The 19,889-nt window shown below is 41.7% G+C and overlaps 1 protein-coding gene across 1 annotated transcript in view; it reads left to right on the forward strand.

Moving 5' to 3' along the window:
- PNPLA7 (patatin-like phospholipase domain containing 7) overlaps nt 1-19,889 on the forward strand; it is a gene marked incomplete at its 5' end in the record, with an annotated part of 119,299 nt that overhangs the window by 58,047 nt on the left and 41,363 nt on the right. Inside the window, 4 exons of the mRNA XM_009697840.1 lie at nt 8,019-8,082; nt 8,610-8,778; nt 9,928-10,110; nt 10,720-10,838. Of these exons, the coding sequence (XP_009696142.1) occupies nt 8,019-8,082; nt 8,610-8,778; nt 9,928-10,110; nt 10,720-10,838 (535 nt within the window). The remainder of the gene's footprint in view (nt 1-8,018; nt 8,083-8,609; nt 8,779-9,927; nt 10,111-10,719; nt 10,839-19,889) is intronic.

A 19,889-nucleotide genomic window follows, 5' to 3' on the forward strand; every position in this document is an offset into this window, starting at 1 on the left:
TAACGTGCATTTAAGTTTAGCGGAAAACTTTGTGGCCTTAATGACTCAGAAATATTAGCCAACCTGTCTGGCCTCTCACCTTGGCTGCCATCAGCATTACTAAGGCTGCAGGCACTCCAGCCAACAAATCCCACCTCTGGTGCACTGTTCCCACGGTGCCCATCAGGGTCTGATTCTCTTTCCATGTGTGAGTCTTTCGGGCTTCCTCAGTTGTACAGCTTCATCCAGCAAAGAATTTCTTACGCCGTTGTCTTTTGTGGAGATAGTGCAGTGAGTGGTAAGTGTAAGACTTGATGGAAGAGGCTTGTAGAGGAGATCCAGGTTGGCACTGGAAGTCCAAACTTAAGTCTTAAATCATTGTCCTATTTGTTGTCAGCTTGTTTGTCCATCTTGTGCTCATGAAACCATGTATTCAGCTCGCAGCTGAGTCATTAACTGCTTTATCTGTTGGTGAAGTTGTGTGTGCAAGTTCCAGTTGCTCACAAAACCGTGTATTTAATTCATGATTCAGTTCAGTTCAGGATGACATTTCCTGAACATCCTCTTCTCATCCTCGTACACCATCACAGATCTCTTGAGTAAATCTCCTGTAGTTCTTTGATGAATTGTTAGTCTGCTATCTCAGGGCTTATTTTGAAAAGTACAGGTTACATGATGCTTGAGGTATAACTGCTTACATTTATTGGTTATTTCCTTTTTGACCTTAAGGGTATCTGGATCTGACACTTACTATTCTGCTTTAAAAGTCTAGGTGAGCAGGCACAGGAAAAAGCTGTTGATGCTTCGACTCTTTAACCTTTTGAAATATGAATTTGTGTGCAGCTTATGCTGGAGATGTGTTACAGTGAGAACTAATTTGGGGGCGTTTGAAGATTCCTCTTATTTTGAGAAGGCAGAAAAATTTTACATCCATAACAGAGCACAGATCTCAGCCGTAGCTATATTGCTAATGGGTACTTCTTATGGATTGTTGCCAGCTTGTTTTGATGTGTGACAGCACTAGGAGCCTGTAAATAAAACAAACAGAAACTGAAGTAGAGAGATGGACTATTTGGAACAAAAATAACCATTCTAGTTGAAAGCAACTAGAACGTGACAGAGATTTTGTTACGATCACTTGGCCTTTCCTCGTTCACCCTTCTTTTTTCTTTTCTTTTCCTAAACTGATGTCTGTGTAGTGCTTGGCAGCTATAGATGGTACTATACAACCTTGGCATCTGAAATAGTTGCCAAAATGGAGCAGACGGCTGCAGTGGGAAGAGAAAAGTGTTGTGTGAAAACACAGCTAGCCATATGGTTCAAAACACAGCTGGTAGACCAAGCTCTCTGGCCTTGATAGCCTCTGTTCGTTGGGTCAGCCTATTGCTTATTCGGCCCCACAACGCCCCGAGACAGTGGTTAACCTTCTGCCAGTGCTTTACTCTGTGTGTTTACAGGCTGTACAGTGCTGAGAGGGGTTCATGCAGGATGTATTGTATTTTTTTTATTTAGCAGAAGCAGCATTCCCTTTTTCCTTTTTTTTTTTTTTTTGGTAGCTTTTGTATTTTCTTCTTTATACTACAGCTATAAATTATTTGGGTATTCCTTACCGGTGCGTGACAAAGTGCTGCGAGCGATGTGCCAGATGGTGCTTTGCTATAAGGAAAGGGGCTGGTTTTTGGAATTATTTTTCTTCTGACTTCTTGCATCAAAAAAATGAAATGAGTAGTGAAGTCGGTGTTGTGAAGCAAAATTTCGCCTTATTTTTAGATTGTCTTGGTATTCATCAGACCGTTAGAACTGGGGCCATTTTACATGGTGGGGGGAGGAATTGAAACGTTGGGTGAAAAGATTTGCATGAGGGCCTTGGTGAGCAGCCGGCGTGTTAGAGCATGGTGCCTCTGCCACCTGAGCGCTCCCCGCTTCTAACTTTCAAATTGGCTAATTAGCACTTGGGGCTTGGGTGTGAACTGCGAATAGACCTTAAATGCATTTATGGAAATGAGAGGTGTCATTTAATATGCTGGAGAAGGCTTAATTGAAAATCTTTCTCTTAAGGAAGTCTCTTTCAGTGTGTATGTTCTCAGTTTTGAAAATAAGGGGTTTTGCTGGTAGATTTGCTGCTATTAGCATATTTTTGCTGTTTATTCTTTTGTATTTTCTTGGACTGACTTTTTTTTAATTGTAAATTGTAATCAGATGTTGCCATTTAACACTTGACTTAACATTTGATCCATATTATTTCATTGCTCTGGGCTTGAAATATGTTCCAGAGCAGTGGAGGGTAGCCTTAGTGTGTGGAGTGAAAGCAGTTGTTTTTAGCTTGCTTTTGCAACCTAATATATTATCTTAGAGAATTCCTTACTCTTCCTGTTAATATTAACTCAGATGAATATTGCAGTGATGCCTTGAATCCCCTTGCTGGAGGCTGGAGACAAGCGGATAGAAGAAATTAGGAGGATGCAGGCAGTAATACTGAGATCGTTGCAAGAATTATCATGAGATATCAGCTGCTGCAATTTTTGGGAGAAGGCTGTGCTCGCTGTGGGCTGCCCCTCATCCTGGGCAGAGTCATCGGGATGCAGGCTGGGTCGTAACACAACCTGCAAAATTAGATGAGAGTGTGGGTTTTCTTTTCCTGGAGCTGCCATTAGAAGGTTATTGGCAGTGCTAGGACTTGGAGCTGGTTGCAGGTTAATCTGTTTAACAGGATTTTATATTTTTTTTGGTAATTTTTAACTGCTGCCAACTTATTAAAGGAGTGTAAAAATAATGACAAATAGAATATATCAGTCTGATAGTGGAAGCTTTGTAATGCCATGAATTAATATATACTGTCCACAAGAACTAGAAAAGTATTCAGAATCTTTCCCCCCCAAAAAAACACTTTTGCCTGTAACGAGGCAGGACTTATTGGTTTGGTTGCTTGATTCTGTTATGTAGGTTTAATTATATTTTTTTCAATTTTTTTTTTTCTTTTTTCCCATGTCAGTAATGGGAACACCTCAGACAACCAGGCTGCTCTTTGTACTGGGCTTGCTGGGCCCCAGAGCACACTGGCCAGGTTGAGCTTGCAGGGAGCATGAACATCTAGTACCACCCATGGCTTTATCCAACCGATTTGTCCTGATTTCTTTGAGATTTGGTGTTTCTGTGGTTTATTATAATTCAGATATTGTTTCCAGACAGTGTGATTGTATCCCAATTAAATTCTAAGAGATGCTCATGTTTCCATGGAGTTTGCTCTGTTAAAAGCTGGACAGTGAAGCAGTTAGTTGGTACCTGGCGGCAATAACTCTACATGAATTTGCCTTCATCTTGAGCGAGGGATAAATGTAAAATATGATCTGAGCGTTGAGGAGAGAGCAGGGAAGTCCTGCCGAGCATGGTGAGCTGGAGGCTACATCACTGCTTCCTCACTCCGTGTGCTTGCATGCTTCGGTGTGAAAGCCTTTTCTTTGGATCTTCGTCTTTGGGTCTCCAAAGAAAGAGGATGTAGAATATAAAACTTCCAAAAACCAGGGACAGAATTTTCCCCTTCTGAACCGGAGTGAAATGAAGGTGGGCAAGTTTTACTGCTCTGCAGTTTCAGGTTAGGATAACAATGCCCATGAATTCCGGTCAATGTTTGTGATGTCTATTTTTATTATTGAGTTTTTCTTTTTTTCCCCCTTAATCCTGGTAGAGCTGAGAACATCTCTTACCAAAAAGCTATTCTGCAGTACTCAGGTTTTTTAAACAGTATTTGCCTAACTATTTTTTTTTTGTTCTTTTACTGAGACAAGCTAAATGATACCACATGGCTGTGCGAATTCTGATTATATGTGAGAGCCCTCGGATCGTATATAATTTCAAACTGAAGTAGAGAGGGATTCAAATCCAACATATGTGTCTCTCTTCTTCCTTTCTGCCCTTTAAATATGAGCTTTCTTTTAATTTCTAAAAATGTATAATGTATTGGAAAACTCACTGAAATGCCTTTGCTAATAATTTATTGGAGCTTTTGATTGTAGTTCTGCCTGACTTTCCCTTCTTTACATACAGATTAGATTTAAATGTGCAATGTTTAATGTGGTGACTGGACCCCGACACAATATGGTATTTTTTGCTGGGTGAGATCTTCTGACATTGAGACATCAAACTCGTTTATCAGTTCTGTCTCTTGGACACATAATTTGTAGACTTTTATTAGGCCAAATATAAATTCTCTTTTGATGAAGCCCAGGCAAGTAATTTTGCTGTGCTAAAATTTTTCCACAGTGCATTTTGTACGGGACGTATCTTTTTCTGCAAGTATTTTTTCCAGGTGAGATGGATTTGCAACCATTTCTAAGTATCAGAGATCACTCCTTGACCTCTGGGGCTCTGATTTCTCTAGGCAACTTTTGGACCATGTTTTGTTACACTTAGAACTAGGATATCTATATTCCCACTCCTGCATATCTTATGAAATTGATATTTTGTGGAAAAAAAATACCAAAGTGAGTATGCTCATCTTTGGAAAGAAAGGAAGAATTTTATGTCTCGTGTGAAGCTTATGTCTCCTTACTGGGGCAGGATTTGAGCTTGGAAGCCTTGCTGAAGGGCTGTCTCAACTCTTTTCTTGAGTGCCTTTTAGTCTTAAAAGATAAAATGAACTAGACCTCTGATATTTGCCAGCATTTTTTTCTCCTCGCTTCTCTTTTACAGAACTGTAGTTCTGTACTGAAAAACAGATGAGACTGGAGTACCGATTTAGATGCTCCATGAGGTTTCCCCATGAATCATGATCCTCTGTGCCTGGGGGTAAGACTGCTGCCATGCAGTTTTCTCACCTGAAGCGCGTAAAAGCTGAGATTCAGAATCCCAGCAAGTTCACCAAAAGAAACATCCCTCAGGGACTATTAAAAGTCACCACCTCTGGCTTGAGAAATTCATGAACTGCGAATTGCTGGAGGCTTGGAGAATGCCATTAAGTTTTCCTTGCTCTAATACTCTTCCCCAGCAATCTGGTGCTAGTTGCAGTCAGAGAGACACTATTGGGCTTAGATAAATATTTAATGTTACCTTGTATCACCTCTCCTATGTTCTTAACTTTGAGCTATTCACCCCACGTCTAATCCTACTGAAAGAGAACAGTCCCTGAAGGGTGCAGGGGGCTGCTGGAGGAGGATGGAGGGATGTTTTCCTGATGCCAGCTGCAGCTGTAAATTGCCTGCCAGGCTGATGTCAGGTGTGGAGAGAACATCACTAGATGATGGTGTGTAACTATGATAATGCACGTTGAGGATGAACTAACGTCGTCTCGGACACTCCTGCCTACTGGTGTGGCTGTTCAAGGGGTATGTACTTGAGAATGACTTTTTTATTTTTTTTTTTTCCTTTATTTCCTTGCTCTCAGCAGTTTAACACTTTTGGTCATTCTGTTTTATGAGAACACATATGTTGGTGTTCTTGATCACATTAATGGGGGGTTATTTAATGCTTGATTAATTGGGAGCTTGCAAGAAATTCGAAGTGTGGAGCAGATGGTTGTTATTTCTTAATCAGAACAGAGTTGGTTCAGTTGGAAGCATCACCATGTTCTGTGCTGGGGATGAACAAGGGTCTGGGGACACTGGGCAGACTCCTCCCAAGCCAGCAGAGCTCTGTGTCTGTCTGTAAAAACTCGTTTGTGTCGTGTACTGTGAACTGCTGCTTTTCCAAATACAAAAGTGAGGTGAGTGGGCATGATTTCTGAAGTCTCATGCCTCTCCAAGGCTCTTTTGATGCTTGATGGGGGTGTGTTGTCCCCATTCAGGATATCTGTGGGTGAAGTAGCCATCACCTTGACTAACATAAAGACCCAGCTCTACAAAGTCGGCCTCTTGCCTTGTGTAGAAGGTGTTCTGGCTGGCAGGGTCACTGGGTTTAATGGTTTCCCCTTAGGGCATGGGCCCCAGTGCATCATGTCAGCATGGGGCACTCCAGGCTCCTTTGCTGGTGTTCTTGGACCTCAGTGACCGGGAGCAGGGAGGTAACAGGCAAATGCAGAGGTGGAGCAGGCTGTTCCCTCCTCGGCGTTAGTCTCTCTTACTTGACATTTTTATTGTATTTCTCAGCTCATTTTGCATTCCTGGCTGTTCGTCTTTGCCTACTAAACTTCCACCGCTGTCATAAAGCTTTGTAAGTCACATATCCTGGAAGAATATTTGGTCTATATATCATTTCTATTTTCCTGAGAACTTTGACACATTAATGAACACAAATGATAACTCTGCTGTTGGATGCTTTTTCAAAACTGACCTGCCCTCTGTCCCTTGCTGTCTTCATCGTATGCAATAGCATCAGTATTTCTTTTGGGAAACGTCTCTTAATCTCATTGCCCCATCCAAAGTTGTGCTAGACCAGCTGTTTGTGAGGCTGAATGGTGAATCAGATCGAAGAATCTACCGGTGTTAAAAAGAAGGTGGTAAAAAAACCCCACAAGCATTGGGTCTATTCCCCGGGGACAAGACGGTTCAACGAGCACCACGGGAGGAGCAGCAGAGATGCAGGAGAGAAGGGTGGTTTAAACCAGTCCTGCTCTTGAAACGCTTACGAACTAATTCCCTCTACTTGGAACTTGTTGCTTTTATAGGAACCAATTACTGTAAACTTTATTGGAGGATGAGGAAGTTAAATTCTCTGAAGTCATCCTCCTTTCTGTGCTTTCTTACCAGTTTTTACTTTTTATCCTGAGGTCTCCACTTAAGGGATATTTTTGTCCATTTTTGTTCGCTCTTCTTTCATCATCAGTGTAACAAAGAGCAAACATTGTTTGGATGTTTGAAAATAGAAGATGAAGAATCATACTTCTGAGATTTTTTTCAAGTCTAATGCTAAAATATATTAAAACAGAGTGAAGTCTGCGCAGGAGGAATTGAGCAGTGTGGGGGAAATGAGTTGGCTGTGAAGGTCAGGATGGCCAGCTCCAGATACTGTACTTGTGGGGTTTGCTTTTTAAGCATGTAAGTGGGAAATGTGACCCTTTACCATGTTGTTCATTCATGGTTCCTTGGGTTTTTTACTGAACACATTAAGCCACGCTGCTTTATTAGTGCCTTGAGAGACCTCACATAATTGTTGTTATTTTGTACATACATTTCAATTATTTTATTAATGAAAATTGAAGGATTACATAATGAAAACATTCATACAAAGCAGCTGCTCTTTCATGTTTTGTAAATGTGAATTTCTCTCTCAATATGAGACAGATAATATCTTCTTTAGGTATGAGGTTAATCCCTTAAATTTTCTTTTCTTTGCTTTTTTGTATTTAGCTGCAGTTATTCTGCAAACTCCACCACATATGGCATGTATTGCAGCTGATGAAATAGTATTGCTACTAAGAAAAATCAACTAAAGTGCCTGCAAGAAACTATATCTGAGATGAATTTTGGTGCACATGAAATGTTGTTGCCAGATATGTGCGTATGCCTGTCTCTCTAGTGCAAGTAGTGTGAATCGGACTGTGCCCTACAGATTTAGGAGTCTCTTTCTCCTTGGAGTTGGTAGTGGTCTAGGTTCCTGTTGGCATGTTGAATAAGTAGTAGTACTACTCTAGAGAGCTTTAGGATTCATCCGAGGAGTTGGTTCAGTGCAGGATCAACAAGTTATGTATTTCAATAGGTCAGTGAAATAGCTTTTTTTCTTTGAAACCAGATTCCTGGACTGTCTATATTTGCAAAAGGTATGTGATATTCTGAATGTTGTGTTTGTGAAAGTGCAGCTGCAGTAGAAACTCTCATCCTTCGTGAGACAGAGGAACGCGATAAAAGAGAGCTTGTAGGTTGTGACTAATGCAGTAACAGAGCTCTGGGAATATGGAGAATGGGAAGATGTTACTGTAGATAAGTGTGAAAATTTTTGTAAAGACTTTGTGCCGGCTCTTTCTTCTACAACAACTCTGATCAATGCACTGATCCATTGTGATCTTCAAAGCAAATTCGCGGAACTGCATTTGCTGTAGCTATATTTTCTCAATACAGTTTGGCAGGAGCTGAATGGCAGATGTTCACATGTGAAACTTCTTCTTCCAGGTCCTGCTTTGCTGCTCACCAGTGATAACATCAAACAGCGACTTGGTTCTGCTGCGCTGGACAGGTGCGGCCCTCATTATTACTTACGAAAAAATGCAGAAGGATGCTGTGCTGGTACTATAAATATACAATGTTTGGGAATAAAATCCTGTGTTCTAACATATATTGTGCTTTCTCATCAAGGTATTTGGGACAACAATGTTTCAAGAGTATTTGGTTCAAGTGTGGGTGTTTTTTTTCCATAGTTACTTTCTCACTTGTGAAATCGGAAAAGCTGAATTGCTCCAAGTGGGGATTGTGTACTTGTTCTTAGGGATGCCATGGAAGTCTTACTGAAGTTAGGCATCACTGCATCCTCTTTCCTCTGTGTGTATATCTAGTGGTATAAATAATGGAGAAATAAAGAAAACATGAACCTGAAATGTGAGCACATAAGGTTCTCAGACTGGATGAGCAAGAGATGCACGTCTCTAATGCCCTTCAGATTTTGTGCTTGACATATAAGACTTCTCTGTACTCTGTTAGAAGCTGTGATGTAAAACCATTACAATTTTGTGTTTTGTTTGTGTTTTTTTTTTTTTCTGTCCCCAGTATCCATGAATACCGACTAACTAGCTGGCTGGGACAGCAGGAGGATATTCACCGTATTGTGCTTTACCAGGCAGACAGCACCCTTACTCCCTGGACTCAGCGCTGCATCCGGCAGGCTGACTGCATCTTGATCGTTGGCCTGGGAGACCAGGAGCCCACTGTTGGAGAGGTGTGCAAATAGCTCCTTCCCTTATTTGCAGTGTTAACAGCCTAGATCAAAGAAGGTTGTTTCATACTCATGAATTTTCCTGGGTTTAATACCCAGTGAAGCATAAATAATGAAATATTCCTGAGAAATGTGTATTATAAATAGAAAAAGAAATTAATGAGGATCCTCTGAAATGGCAAGCTTTATGTAGATGTATTTCCAGCTAAGTTCTTTTCCTCTAAGGAGTCATTTTGGCCAATGGTAAATCAAAAGTCAAATTGCTTTGAAACTTTGCATTTCTGTCCAGAAATTCTTTGCAGGATCTCCAGATAGAGAGGGAAATTCTTTTCTGCCCAGATGGAATTCATGGTGTGTGCGTGGGAAAAAGTAGATATAAATTGTATTGTAGGAATAATTTAATATATTTTATTACAGATTGTAAGCTGTATTTTTTTTTTTTTTCCCTTACTATCTATTTTTATTTTTGATTTTTTATTACGGGTGTTGTTTGACCAGGCACAGAAATTCTGCAAGAAATTTAAAAATGAGGTCACAAGTGAGTTTTATAGGATTGTCAGGTGCTGAGTCTGACCTCCAAAGAACCTGGGACTGGTACCATCTGCAGCGTTCTTGTGTGTCGCGCCGTGTTGGTTCTTCATGACTGTGTGTGGGAGGCAGGAAGCACAGTAAAAGCAAGTCTCCTTCAGTTGCCTAAAACAACAGAAAAATAAAAATAAGGAATGCAAGGAGGAAAAAGTGGTCTGATTGGAAATGAAAGAACAAAACATACTGAACATTTGTAGGCTTAAATATGACTTGGGAAGCAATCTCATTTTGCATGAACAGCATGTGTCTGTGCTGTGCATTTAATGATCTATGTTTTAGGTAAAAAGCATTCATTTTTAAGCATTCAGGTTTGAATCCTTGTCTGGTTTTAGAGTTCTGTATGCTAGGTAAGCCCACAGCTAACAATGTAGTTGTCTAAATCAATCTTGTTTGAGGGTTCTTAGTGTGCATAGTTGTCTGTGGATTCAGATAGGAGTAGGGGTCAGATGTATATATCTATGTGTGGGCATATATATATTTCACAGTACATTATTGTGTTAAACTGATACTGGAGCAGTAAATACCCGATGCCCTCATTCCTTTGGTGTGTATAATGTGCTGTAGCTGGAGAGGATGCTGGAGAACACTGCGGTCCGAGCCCAGAAGCAACTTGTCCTGCTCCATAAGGAGGATGGGCCTCTCCCTTCCCGAACTGTGGAATGGCTCAACATGCGGAGCTGGTGTTCTGCTCATCTTCATCTCCGCTGTCCGCGCAGAGTCTTTTCCAAAAGAAGCCTGCCCAAGCTGGTAAGAGATTCCTGCTTTGGTGACTGGTCCCTTAGGTGTAGTACTTTATGTGTAATCCATGTATCAAAGATAGTCGGAGATAATGATACTACATGATATTCTGATGCTCAACTGACTGTTACACAGACAGTGTTCTCTTTAAATCTGTTTGGCCTCAATTTGCTATAGGAAACATAGGGATAAGGGACTCATGTCGTCTTTATGGATGCATACTTGGCTTTTTGGTATACTGAAGACAGTAAATATTATCTCAAGGTCATATTGATAGGTGTGTGCATGTGGTAGAGTCCTTTTCACTAGGAGGATCCCCGTGCTTGTGAAAACCGTACTAAAGGTAAAGCAGAGGCAGACTTGGGATGCTTCCCAGTAACTTCAAATCCTTGTCAAGAAAATGAAATAGCTCCAAAGAAAATACCATACGATGATGAAATTCTCCTAGCTACTATAAAAGTATGAGAGATGCATATGATCACTAGTACTGTTTGGAAAGTTCATTAATGCTCTTCTCGTTTGAAGAATGGCTATCTCCTTTTTAACAGTATGTTGTTGGCTGGTAGTGTAGACTCTACCCTACCTTTAGAATGACCATCTTCTGCCTCTCTTCTGCAGATAGAGATGTACGAACGCGTATTCCAGAAACCACCAGACCGTCACTCTGACTTTTCTCGCCTGGCGCGTGTTCTGACTGGAAACGCCATTGCGCTGGTGCTTGGGGGCGGAGGAGCAAGGTAGGTGTCTTATCCTGGGCACGCTGATGCATTGCTGCCAGGTTCTAGAGCACCGGTGTCACTGGGCTGCGACAGGTTCTGCAGGATAACAGGCATCCTGTAAAATCACCACTGTTCTGTAAGCAGTGTTTGGGGGAGACACCGAGCAGTTGCTTTTGGTACACAAACTTAACTTGCTGTGTGGATTTGTGCTTGGATTTCTGCAGAAGGAACAGGAGTGTTTGTGACCTCTTGAGACCTCTCGTAAGCTGGACTGAATACCAGGAGATGACCAGGGCACTAAATATGGCACTTCTTTCTTTTGTTGGCCTACACTATGGATTTTTTTCCCCTATGGGTTCTTATATTAGAAAATGGCTCACAATATTTCAAAGGCCTCCAAAGCTCTTAAAAGTTTGAGCAGCAAGAGGAATTATATCCTCTAATGGGAGAATGTTCTCTTTTTATAATCGCCCAAAACCCCAGGTACCTACACACTTCTGACAGCATTACTTTATAGAAAGATTGTAGTTTTGCAGACACGAGGGCAAGGTGCGTGCTGAACACTCTATTAGAATTCCATCTGAATTCCTGGTGAGCTTTGGAAATAAGTTATTACTGACGTTTTTCTTTGGAATCCCTTTTTACTTTGAGAGTTTTATGTTGAGACAGAATTTAGTAGCCCTTTGTCCCAAGAGAGCGCCATCTTCGTTGTCTTCATCACCATGTTCTTGAAGCTCTTCTTTAAAAAGTGCTTTGAAATACTGCTCTTAAAAATAAAAAATATAATTTGTCTATTTAAGTCCACAGAAATATCACGTTTTTGTCTTTGGGCCAGTGCGTGCTTTGGGGAGAGTATTCATTACAGTAAAGGTTAGAGCTCCTTTGTGACAGCTTGTTCTGATTAGTCACTTGATGCTGAGACAGCCAGTGCTGTGGCTGTTTCTTTGAGTGGCTGCAAAGATGCCTTTATCCTGCTTGCTTTCACAGTTTCCTCACCTAAGATGATTTCAGTATTTCATTTCTGAGATAAGCACTATCCCGTGGAGACACAAAGCAAAGGGGAGGAGGGGAGCTTCTACTTAATCTGAGTATCTCAGGAAGCTTCTAATTGATTGATGCAAAGTAGTCGTGAGGTTTTTTTTGTTACAAGCTACCTGATATCTCTGTCTCCGCTGAAACCTGTGTCATGCTAAAATATGTGCACTTCTGTATTTCTGGCAGCACATTTTGCTCATTCCCTTCCTTTCTTCCTTGTGTAAACACTGCTGTAATTTTTGCCAAACTATTCATTTTTGTTCTACTACTTAATTTCCAAGCTACCACCTGCTGGTTTTCAAGAGCAGAGGTAAGAAAGAGCAGGATTATTGAGCCTGTGTGTTGGTCCTGTGTTGTCCTCCTCCGCAAAGCTGAACTGCTGCGCTGCTGCTGTGTTGGCTTTAGGATTTCTGGATGCGCTCCACCCATTCAGCAATGTGACCATGTGCTATTAGCCGTTAATTTGCTCATTTCTGCATCCCTGCAATATGGAGGACTTTAAGAGGATTAAATGGCAGAACAGATAAATACGGTATTTTCTTCTTTCTCTGAAACCCTACTTATGTCATGGACTAAAGTACTTTTTCTGAGGGTTCAGACTGGCACGTGGATGGTGTGAGCATTGTGTTTTCAATGGAAAGGTACAGAATGCTATTTCTGTAGTTGAATTGTCATCTAAATTATGGAAAGATTAAAGATTTGGATTTCTTAGAAGTTTGTTTTCGAAGTGAGAATATAATTAAGACCCTGGGGAAAGGACAAAGTTTCTCTATAAAAATCTACCTTTGGAAGTTCAAAGTAAGTTCTTAGGTCCCCATCTCTACTAACAAGGGAACATCAAGAGATTATACACTAGGCACTTAAAATCATCCTGTGATTAAAGGCCATTCTGGCTATCTTGATGGGTTGCTGCACGGACTCTTGATAGTTAGCATAGCCTTTGGATAATATACTACATCAAGTAACCTCCTACCTTGTTCTAGAAGCATGAATCATACTGGTCATGAAAACCAGAGCGAGCAAATAGTTACAGGGTGCTGGCTGGTGGTTATTTCTGTTAAAGGTATTGTGTTCTGTGACTCCAGTAATATCAATTATTTAGTTGTTATTTTGGGAATGTTTGTCTGGCTTCCCAGTGACAGTCAGTTTGGGAGGTTTTAGCAGAGCAGCTTCCTAGTAATTATCTTTGTGGTTTGTCATGACAAAGGGCTCATAGGAACTAAAGGTTTTCTTCCTCTTGTGAGTATAAAAATAAAACAAATCGAAGTGATACAGTTCTAAAATTATATAGCGTTTTGCTTTTGTTAAGTGCTGACTTAATTTCAGTTAGAAACATTGTGGAGTTTGAGGGAAGGAAAGGGGATTTGCATTTAGAAAAATAATACCTTTGAAATGTAGTTGCAAGAATAATGACATATCAAACCCTACAACAAAGGCATAAACCCTCCCATAAATCATTCTCATGACCTTTAGCCATCCCAGGTACAGCCCCTCCTTTCTTTGGTTTTCTATAGTTGTCTTAGCAAAGCTTTTTGAAAACTAAAATTTACAGGGAGTAAATAATTGATACAGAAGTATCTAGGAATCTCTAGGGATTTGGGGAAAAAAAAAATGGGTCGTGCTGTTTCAGAAGACTGACTTAAGCACAGTTGTGATGGTAAGCTTTGTTGTTGATTATAATGTCGTTATTCTAGGAGTGAGTTTGGTCCAATGTGCCTATTTCACATAGGCATAATGGGAAAATACAAATTAGACCTGTTCCAGTTTGCTTATTTTGATAAGAAGCTGTATTTGCAGTAATTCACATGATACAAATACATGATGTACATAAGATATGCTTATTGAGAAGGAAAGAGCTATTGTTAAAAGAAGTTACGTGCCTTTTTTTGTTGTGCTATCTACAATAAGGCATAATTACCAGCTGCACATTCATGCTGGGAATGAATGCACGTGGTGCCAGAGACCTTTACCAGATGGTACTCGTGGAGTCTGCGCGTCCTGCCCCATCCGTGCTACGTGATGCAGCATGCCGTGCCTTTCCCTTCTCTCCACTGCCCTTTCCTTCGGGCAGAGCATTTAAGCCTTCCCTGAGGAGCTGCTGTGGAAGGATATTTGTAGATATTTCATCAGGGCATCTTTTCATTTGTCCTTTTTCCGTTTCGTTTTCTCCTCAAACTTATTATTTCACCTCTGCTCTTGATATGTCACATAGGTTTTTTTCCACAGAGCTTTCTTGCTGACACTAAGGATTTGACTCAGACTCACGCCTTTTCATTTTGGACAGTTGGCCTATTTCATCAACTTGTTCTTTCTGCCTCCTCGTCTTTATTTTCAGCTCTGGCCCTCTGAAAAGGGAGGATAAAAGCAGAAGCATAGGAGAAGCAAGTTATGCTTTTCTTGTTATGGAGATACTTGTGTCTGATGAACCCACGTGTTGTCTCGTCTGTGTGTCTTGGGTCTCTGTGCTCCTTAAAGCCTGGCTTTATCTTCTGATTTGATGGCTTTACCCAGTGATGAAAAGGCTAAAAGAGTCCCCAAGAGGCACATCTCGTAATTGTTCTGCTCTCAGTAGATCACATTTGCCTTCTGCACTCTCAATGTTGGACTCCAAGACCTCTGATTGCACAAGGAGTAAAACAAGGAGGCTTTACTGTCGCTACGTCCGTTATGTCTGGCTGCAACTCCAGTTCATTCAGGCAGATTTGAGTAAAAACCTGCTTATCAGTCTTACTTACCTTCTCTGTCACCAAACACTGATCCCTTGACACAACTGTTCATCCAGAAGGCACAAAGACAGAATTTGTTTGTGCTTAGTTTGCACTGGGACAAAGATTGGCAGGTTATGAGTAATCCCTAGCGTAGTCAGGTTGGGCAAAACTGCATTCTGCTGTTGGAAGGAACTAAGGGATGTACAGGTCAGATTGTCCTATATACATGGGTCAAGCAAGGAGAAGGTAGGGCATGCTCACACCTACCTTGGGATGTGGTGGATGCACATTTGCATCTCCCAGTGCAGCTACAAGGAACTCTTATTTGATGGCTGGGTCCAATGTGGCAGCACGTTGAGAGGTTTCCCAGCTGTCACTGTGTCCCTTTGTGTTTCTGAGTAGTCATGGTAGAAAAGAATTGATGAAAAGCTCCCAAAATAAGATAAGGAAAAACTTGGAACAGTCATTTTGAGAATTTCAGAAGATCATATTCCTTTTCTGAATGTTGATGCATGCTTTAGCATGCAAGTTTGACTCGGAGGTGAGGAGCTCTTGCATATGAACAAACCCTGTGGTGCTTCCCCTGCTCCATCTTCTTTTAAAAGGAATTGAATTTGGGTGTTGATGACCTGGCCTATCCATGTAAAACACTTGAAAGCAAGTAAATGCTATGCTGTAAGGTGTTCTATTCCTACTGTAGTGTCTGCACATGGCTGTCCTCTGGGGCAGAGAGCCTTCTGGGGAGCTCCCAACTGCCTTTAGCAGACGAAGGGACGTGTTGCTGATGTTCCATGGCCTGTAACGCAGTACTTTAATTACACTCCCAACAATTAAGTGATATCAGAGTTGGCATAAGTGCAGAGGCTGAATTTGCCTTGTGCTCATGGGAGGAGTCAGAAATGATTAATAAAGATACTAGTATGTTTTGGGGGTTGTTTTGTTTTTCTGCCTGGTTTGTTATCCTAACTTGGAGAGGAGCCTTAAAATATCAAAAACCTTGTGGTCTCATCCCAGGTGAGGGGAGGCTGTTTCTTAATTCTGTCCTATTCTCATGATGATTGAGAACAGGAGATATTTTGTGGTTACCCTGTTACTTAGTTGCTCGATGCTTCCTACTTATTTGGATTTTACCGTCTTAACTCTGAGAAACTTCACTTCTTCATTGCATGATGCAGGTCTTCGGTGTTTGGCAAGAGGATCACTGCAGGCAACAGAAATTCCACTTTCACATCCTGTGAAGTTCTCATCAGCTTTTTCCTGAGAGAGGCTACAAACTCACTGTTTTCGTTCCCTTGCTTGAATCGGTTAAGGGAAAGTTGACAAGCTGCCAAAATTAATGAACATGCAAATACTCGGCAGCATAACATGGTAACGCAACAGTTGGACTTATTGGAGCAATGTGCTGCAAGGAAGGGATGTTAGAAATAAAACCTCTTCCTTTTTGGGCCTGCTGTTAGTTCTACCAAGGTCAAATGGCAACGCAGGAAGGTTTAGTTTCCAGCACCGCTGCCGGGGAGAAGAGCACTGGGAGCTGTAGCTGTGCAAGTTATCAAGCGACTGAGATCGCTTCTGGACGGTCCACAAAAGCAAAGAGAAGTATGTCTGTTCCCTGGAAACAGGGAAGACTGCACAGAAAATGTCTATGCTTAATGAGTCTTCCAGGGTGTAATAAAAGTGAAGGTCAGGACTGGGGTTTGGACACCATGGGGTGGAGCAGACTGGCTGATAGTGCAGGGATGGAGCTGACATCTCACCACCCAGCTTTCAGTGGGTGCTGAAACATCCAAGGAATAAAAAGCTGAAATTTGAGGTGGAAACGGATGTTCCAATGAGAAAGTGCTGTCCTCGGGATGGACGATTTGCTCACATGATGCAGAAAACACACTTTCCATGCTGTAACTTCTTTTTCTGCAGTGTAGATGACAGCAGCGTCGTGGTTATGAAACCAGTTATTGCCAATCTTGGGCAACAACAGAATCTCCTTAGGAGACTGCATGAGGTTTTACGGTGCAGGTACTTCAGATTCAGTTCCAGCAGTTAAGGAAGATTAATTCTTATCCCTCAGCTAAGACAGAGAACTAATGATATGAGGCTTTTTACTCCTATCAGTGGGAGAAGTGTGTGCATGGACATTGTCGTAAAAATACCACTGCAGAGCTGCAGTACTTGAAATGGAGATGGTGGGCTCGTACTGTACCTCAAATACAGGGTGGTAACTTGGAAGCATGAGGGGAGTTGCTTTTTTAAACTATTAAACTTGACCACAAGCACCCAGACAATGTGCTGTTAAAACAATGTGTGGGCGGAGGGGGAAGGAATTTGCTGCCTGAATTCAGAAGCTACCTCCAGAGACATGCGCTGAAAATACTGTCATAAAGAGCACAGAGCTGTGGTTTTCCCTATGGGATCCTAAACATACTCAATATAGAGATTACAGAAGGGATGAAAGAAAATCCCATGGGAATTTCCTGGACTGCTGATGTTCTTCACATAAGTCGGAACACGGTATATGTTTTTCAGCTCCTTTGCTGGGTACAAAACTTTACATAAACTGTGTCTAATGAGAGGCACTCAAAGGTCCAAGGGATAGGGATCTATGGAGCCCAAACGTTCTGGTATTACCAGTTCCTTGTGCCAGAGAATAAAAGTAATGCTCATCTTGAGAACTTGCTTAATAATGTCTTCTCCATGCTTCCATTCCTGTCTAGATCGTGTATAATCTATTTACCCTTTTTCTTTTTCCATCTGGCTGTGTCTCGTTAATCTGTAAGTCTCTGTTTTCCCTTTCTAACACATCGAAGCCCTAAGATTACCCAGTTTCTTCGCACCCTTTTATTCTTGCTTGTCTTCTTTATATCTACCCTTTAGTTCCTTTCTCAGTCTTTACTTTCCAGTCCTCTCTCAAAGGACCTACTGCAAAACAGGTAGTTTGCCAACTGCTTCTGCCATACCGGGGGGTGTCCTTATTTGTCAACGTAACAGAAATGCACTTGGCTTTGAAATAATTCTCAGATCATGCAGTGAGCTTCAGGACCACGCTGCATTTTGCAAATAGATCATTGATAGCAATGTTTAAGGTTGCTCTCAGTGGTTTATAATGGGGTACAGGGATCCCCTTCATTTGTCATCTCTAGCTCACAGTGCTTAAAATTCACAGTAAACAGAGGGCTGAAAAATGTGTAAAAATTAGATTCTGATTCTTTGAAGTATTCAAAAAACATAGTCTGATAAAACACTTGTTCTGAAGTAAATTATGAAACAAGATTCTTGCTAAAACCATTGTTCTTCATTCTGACCTTGGCTGGGATAGTTCTGAAAGAGCCTCTCCGAGGTACTCGTGGTGTCATGAGTTACTGCAGCTATCGAGGGTTAAATCACTGAAGCGAGGAATGGGCAGTCAGGATTTCACTGCTGTTGTTCAGCTCCTGACATCGCATGAACCGGAGCAAATGGCTTAAACGTTTATAACTTCTGTTCTCCTTTTGTAAAATGAGGCATTTGCCATCTCAGCCTTGGCATCTGTGCAGGTCACACTTTATAAATTGCTCTGAAGCACTTACATGGAAGAGAAGTACAAACCATTACCAGTAGGAATTGTTTGGGGTTTTAGGAGAGTATTAGTATCTCTGAATGTATATGGATTTATGCTTTCTCGTGGGTTGGATATGTCTGAGGGATTTGCTTGAAACCTGACATCCAGCCCAATTATGATGATAAAGTTAAACCTTTATTCCAGTGTGCAGTGGCTGAGGGATAACCAGGCTCCTGGTAACCCTGTTTGCGTTGTCTGGGTACAGTGCCATGACACGGTCAACAGTTTTGCAGGGACAGCTGAAATTTAAGAGTATCCTTGCCTGTTCTGGGCAGCAAAGAGCCCCCACAAGCAAACCCTGTAGTCCCTAGCCAATTCTAGGCAACGCCAGCTCTGCTGTCTTCTCCTACGGTGCTGAGATGCTGTAGGAGGGGGGCTCTGATGGAAGCCAACAACTTCCCGAGTAGCTGCCTCTGAAACTGAGTCTGTAGGATGTGCCGGGTCCTAATCAGCTGCAGGGGGTGCATTTGCTTTCCTGGTATCATGGAAAGGCTAATGGCTGGACGTGGGGATGTGTGATCTTGTAGAGCTAACATGGGTCCAGCACTGTCCTTGGGCAGGTAAGCAGCCTTGGTGGTGTGGAGAGCGTGGTCAGTGGTGCTGGGCTCTGCTTGGGTTTGGCCAAGATCCCTCTCTCCAGCTTGGTGTCTGGCAGTCCCGTACGGAGCCAGTCTGTCCCAGATTGAGTCCTCCTGCACTTGGTTCACACCATTTCCTAATTTCTCCTTATGCAAGATAAGAGTGAGGATTTATTGAAATTCCTGGTTTTTCTTTTTCCTTCCTCCTGATACAGTCAGGCAGCATCCATGAAATTCATGTTTCGTTTCTGATTGCTTGCTTGAGATACTGAGATGATATGTAAGGACTCTGCTTTCCTTTTCTATAGCAAGACAGGTCTTAAACAATATGCACCGCTAAAAGGGTCCCATTCCTCATCCTGATATTGCTGTAAAGGGTGTCAGGAAATGGAACTGAAATATGAAAGAAACGTGAAAAATGCTTCTTCCCTTCTTTTAAATGGAAGAACAAAGCTTACTGTCCCGCATCTGCAGTCTGTCAGTGGCCGATAACAGCTGACTTCTGCAGTATGGAAGTATCGAAACGATACGAAAGAGGCTGAATCTGCTTTGTGTCATGGAAAAAAAAAAACCCTGGATACTTGAAATATCCTTCCTCCCGTTCCCTTTCTTCAAAGTAATCCCTTTGTACACCAGGCCAAATCTGTCTTTTGACATTTGGAAGGGCAGAAAGTTGGCGGCCCCGAGGTTAATCCTCATGACCTTTGCATTAGTCAGCCTACAGTCTTCGCCCTCCTTCACATACAGTTAGCTTGCTGCTGTGGTAGGTGCGTTTCAGGGGAAGGGAAGCTATTTGGTGATGCATAATATGTTTTTGTGTGTATTGATAGATACCTGTATCTCAGTGCACAGTGGAGTTGTAATTTTTCTTTATTAAATCCCTTTTTGAAGCTCGGATTGATGTATGGGGGCTTCAGAGCTTGTAATTATTCACATAGGTGTTTGGAGAAGTGGCCTCTGCGCTGTGTGTTTGTGCTCTTGTCGCGAGCAGAGCATCCATTGCCGCGTGCAGATAAACCAGACCGAAATCTGAATTCCAGTGTCAGCCATGTAGCCAAGTGTCTGGATTCCCTATGTCTTTCAAAAAGCTGATTTGATTTCAGGGCAATATCCAGGAGCTAAAATAACAGAGAAGAGTCTAAACTCTTTATCCTTA

The sequence above is a fragment of the Cariama cristata genome, unplaced genomic scaffold, assembly GCF_000690535.1.
Source record: "Cariama cristata isolate BGI_N322 unplaced genomic scaffold, ASM69053v1 scaffold14743, whole genome shotgun sequence".
Taxonomy (NCBI): Eukaryota; Metazoa; Chordata; class Aves; order Cariamiformes; family Cariamidae; genus Cariama; species Cariama cristata.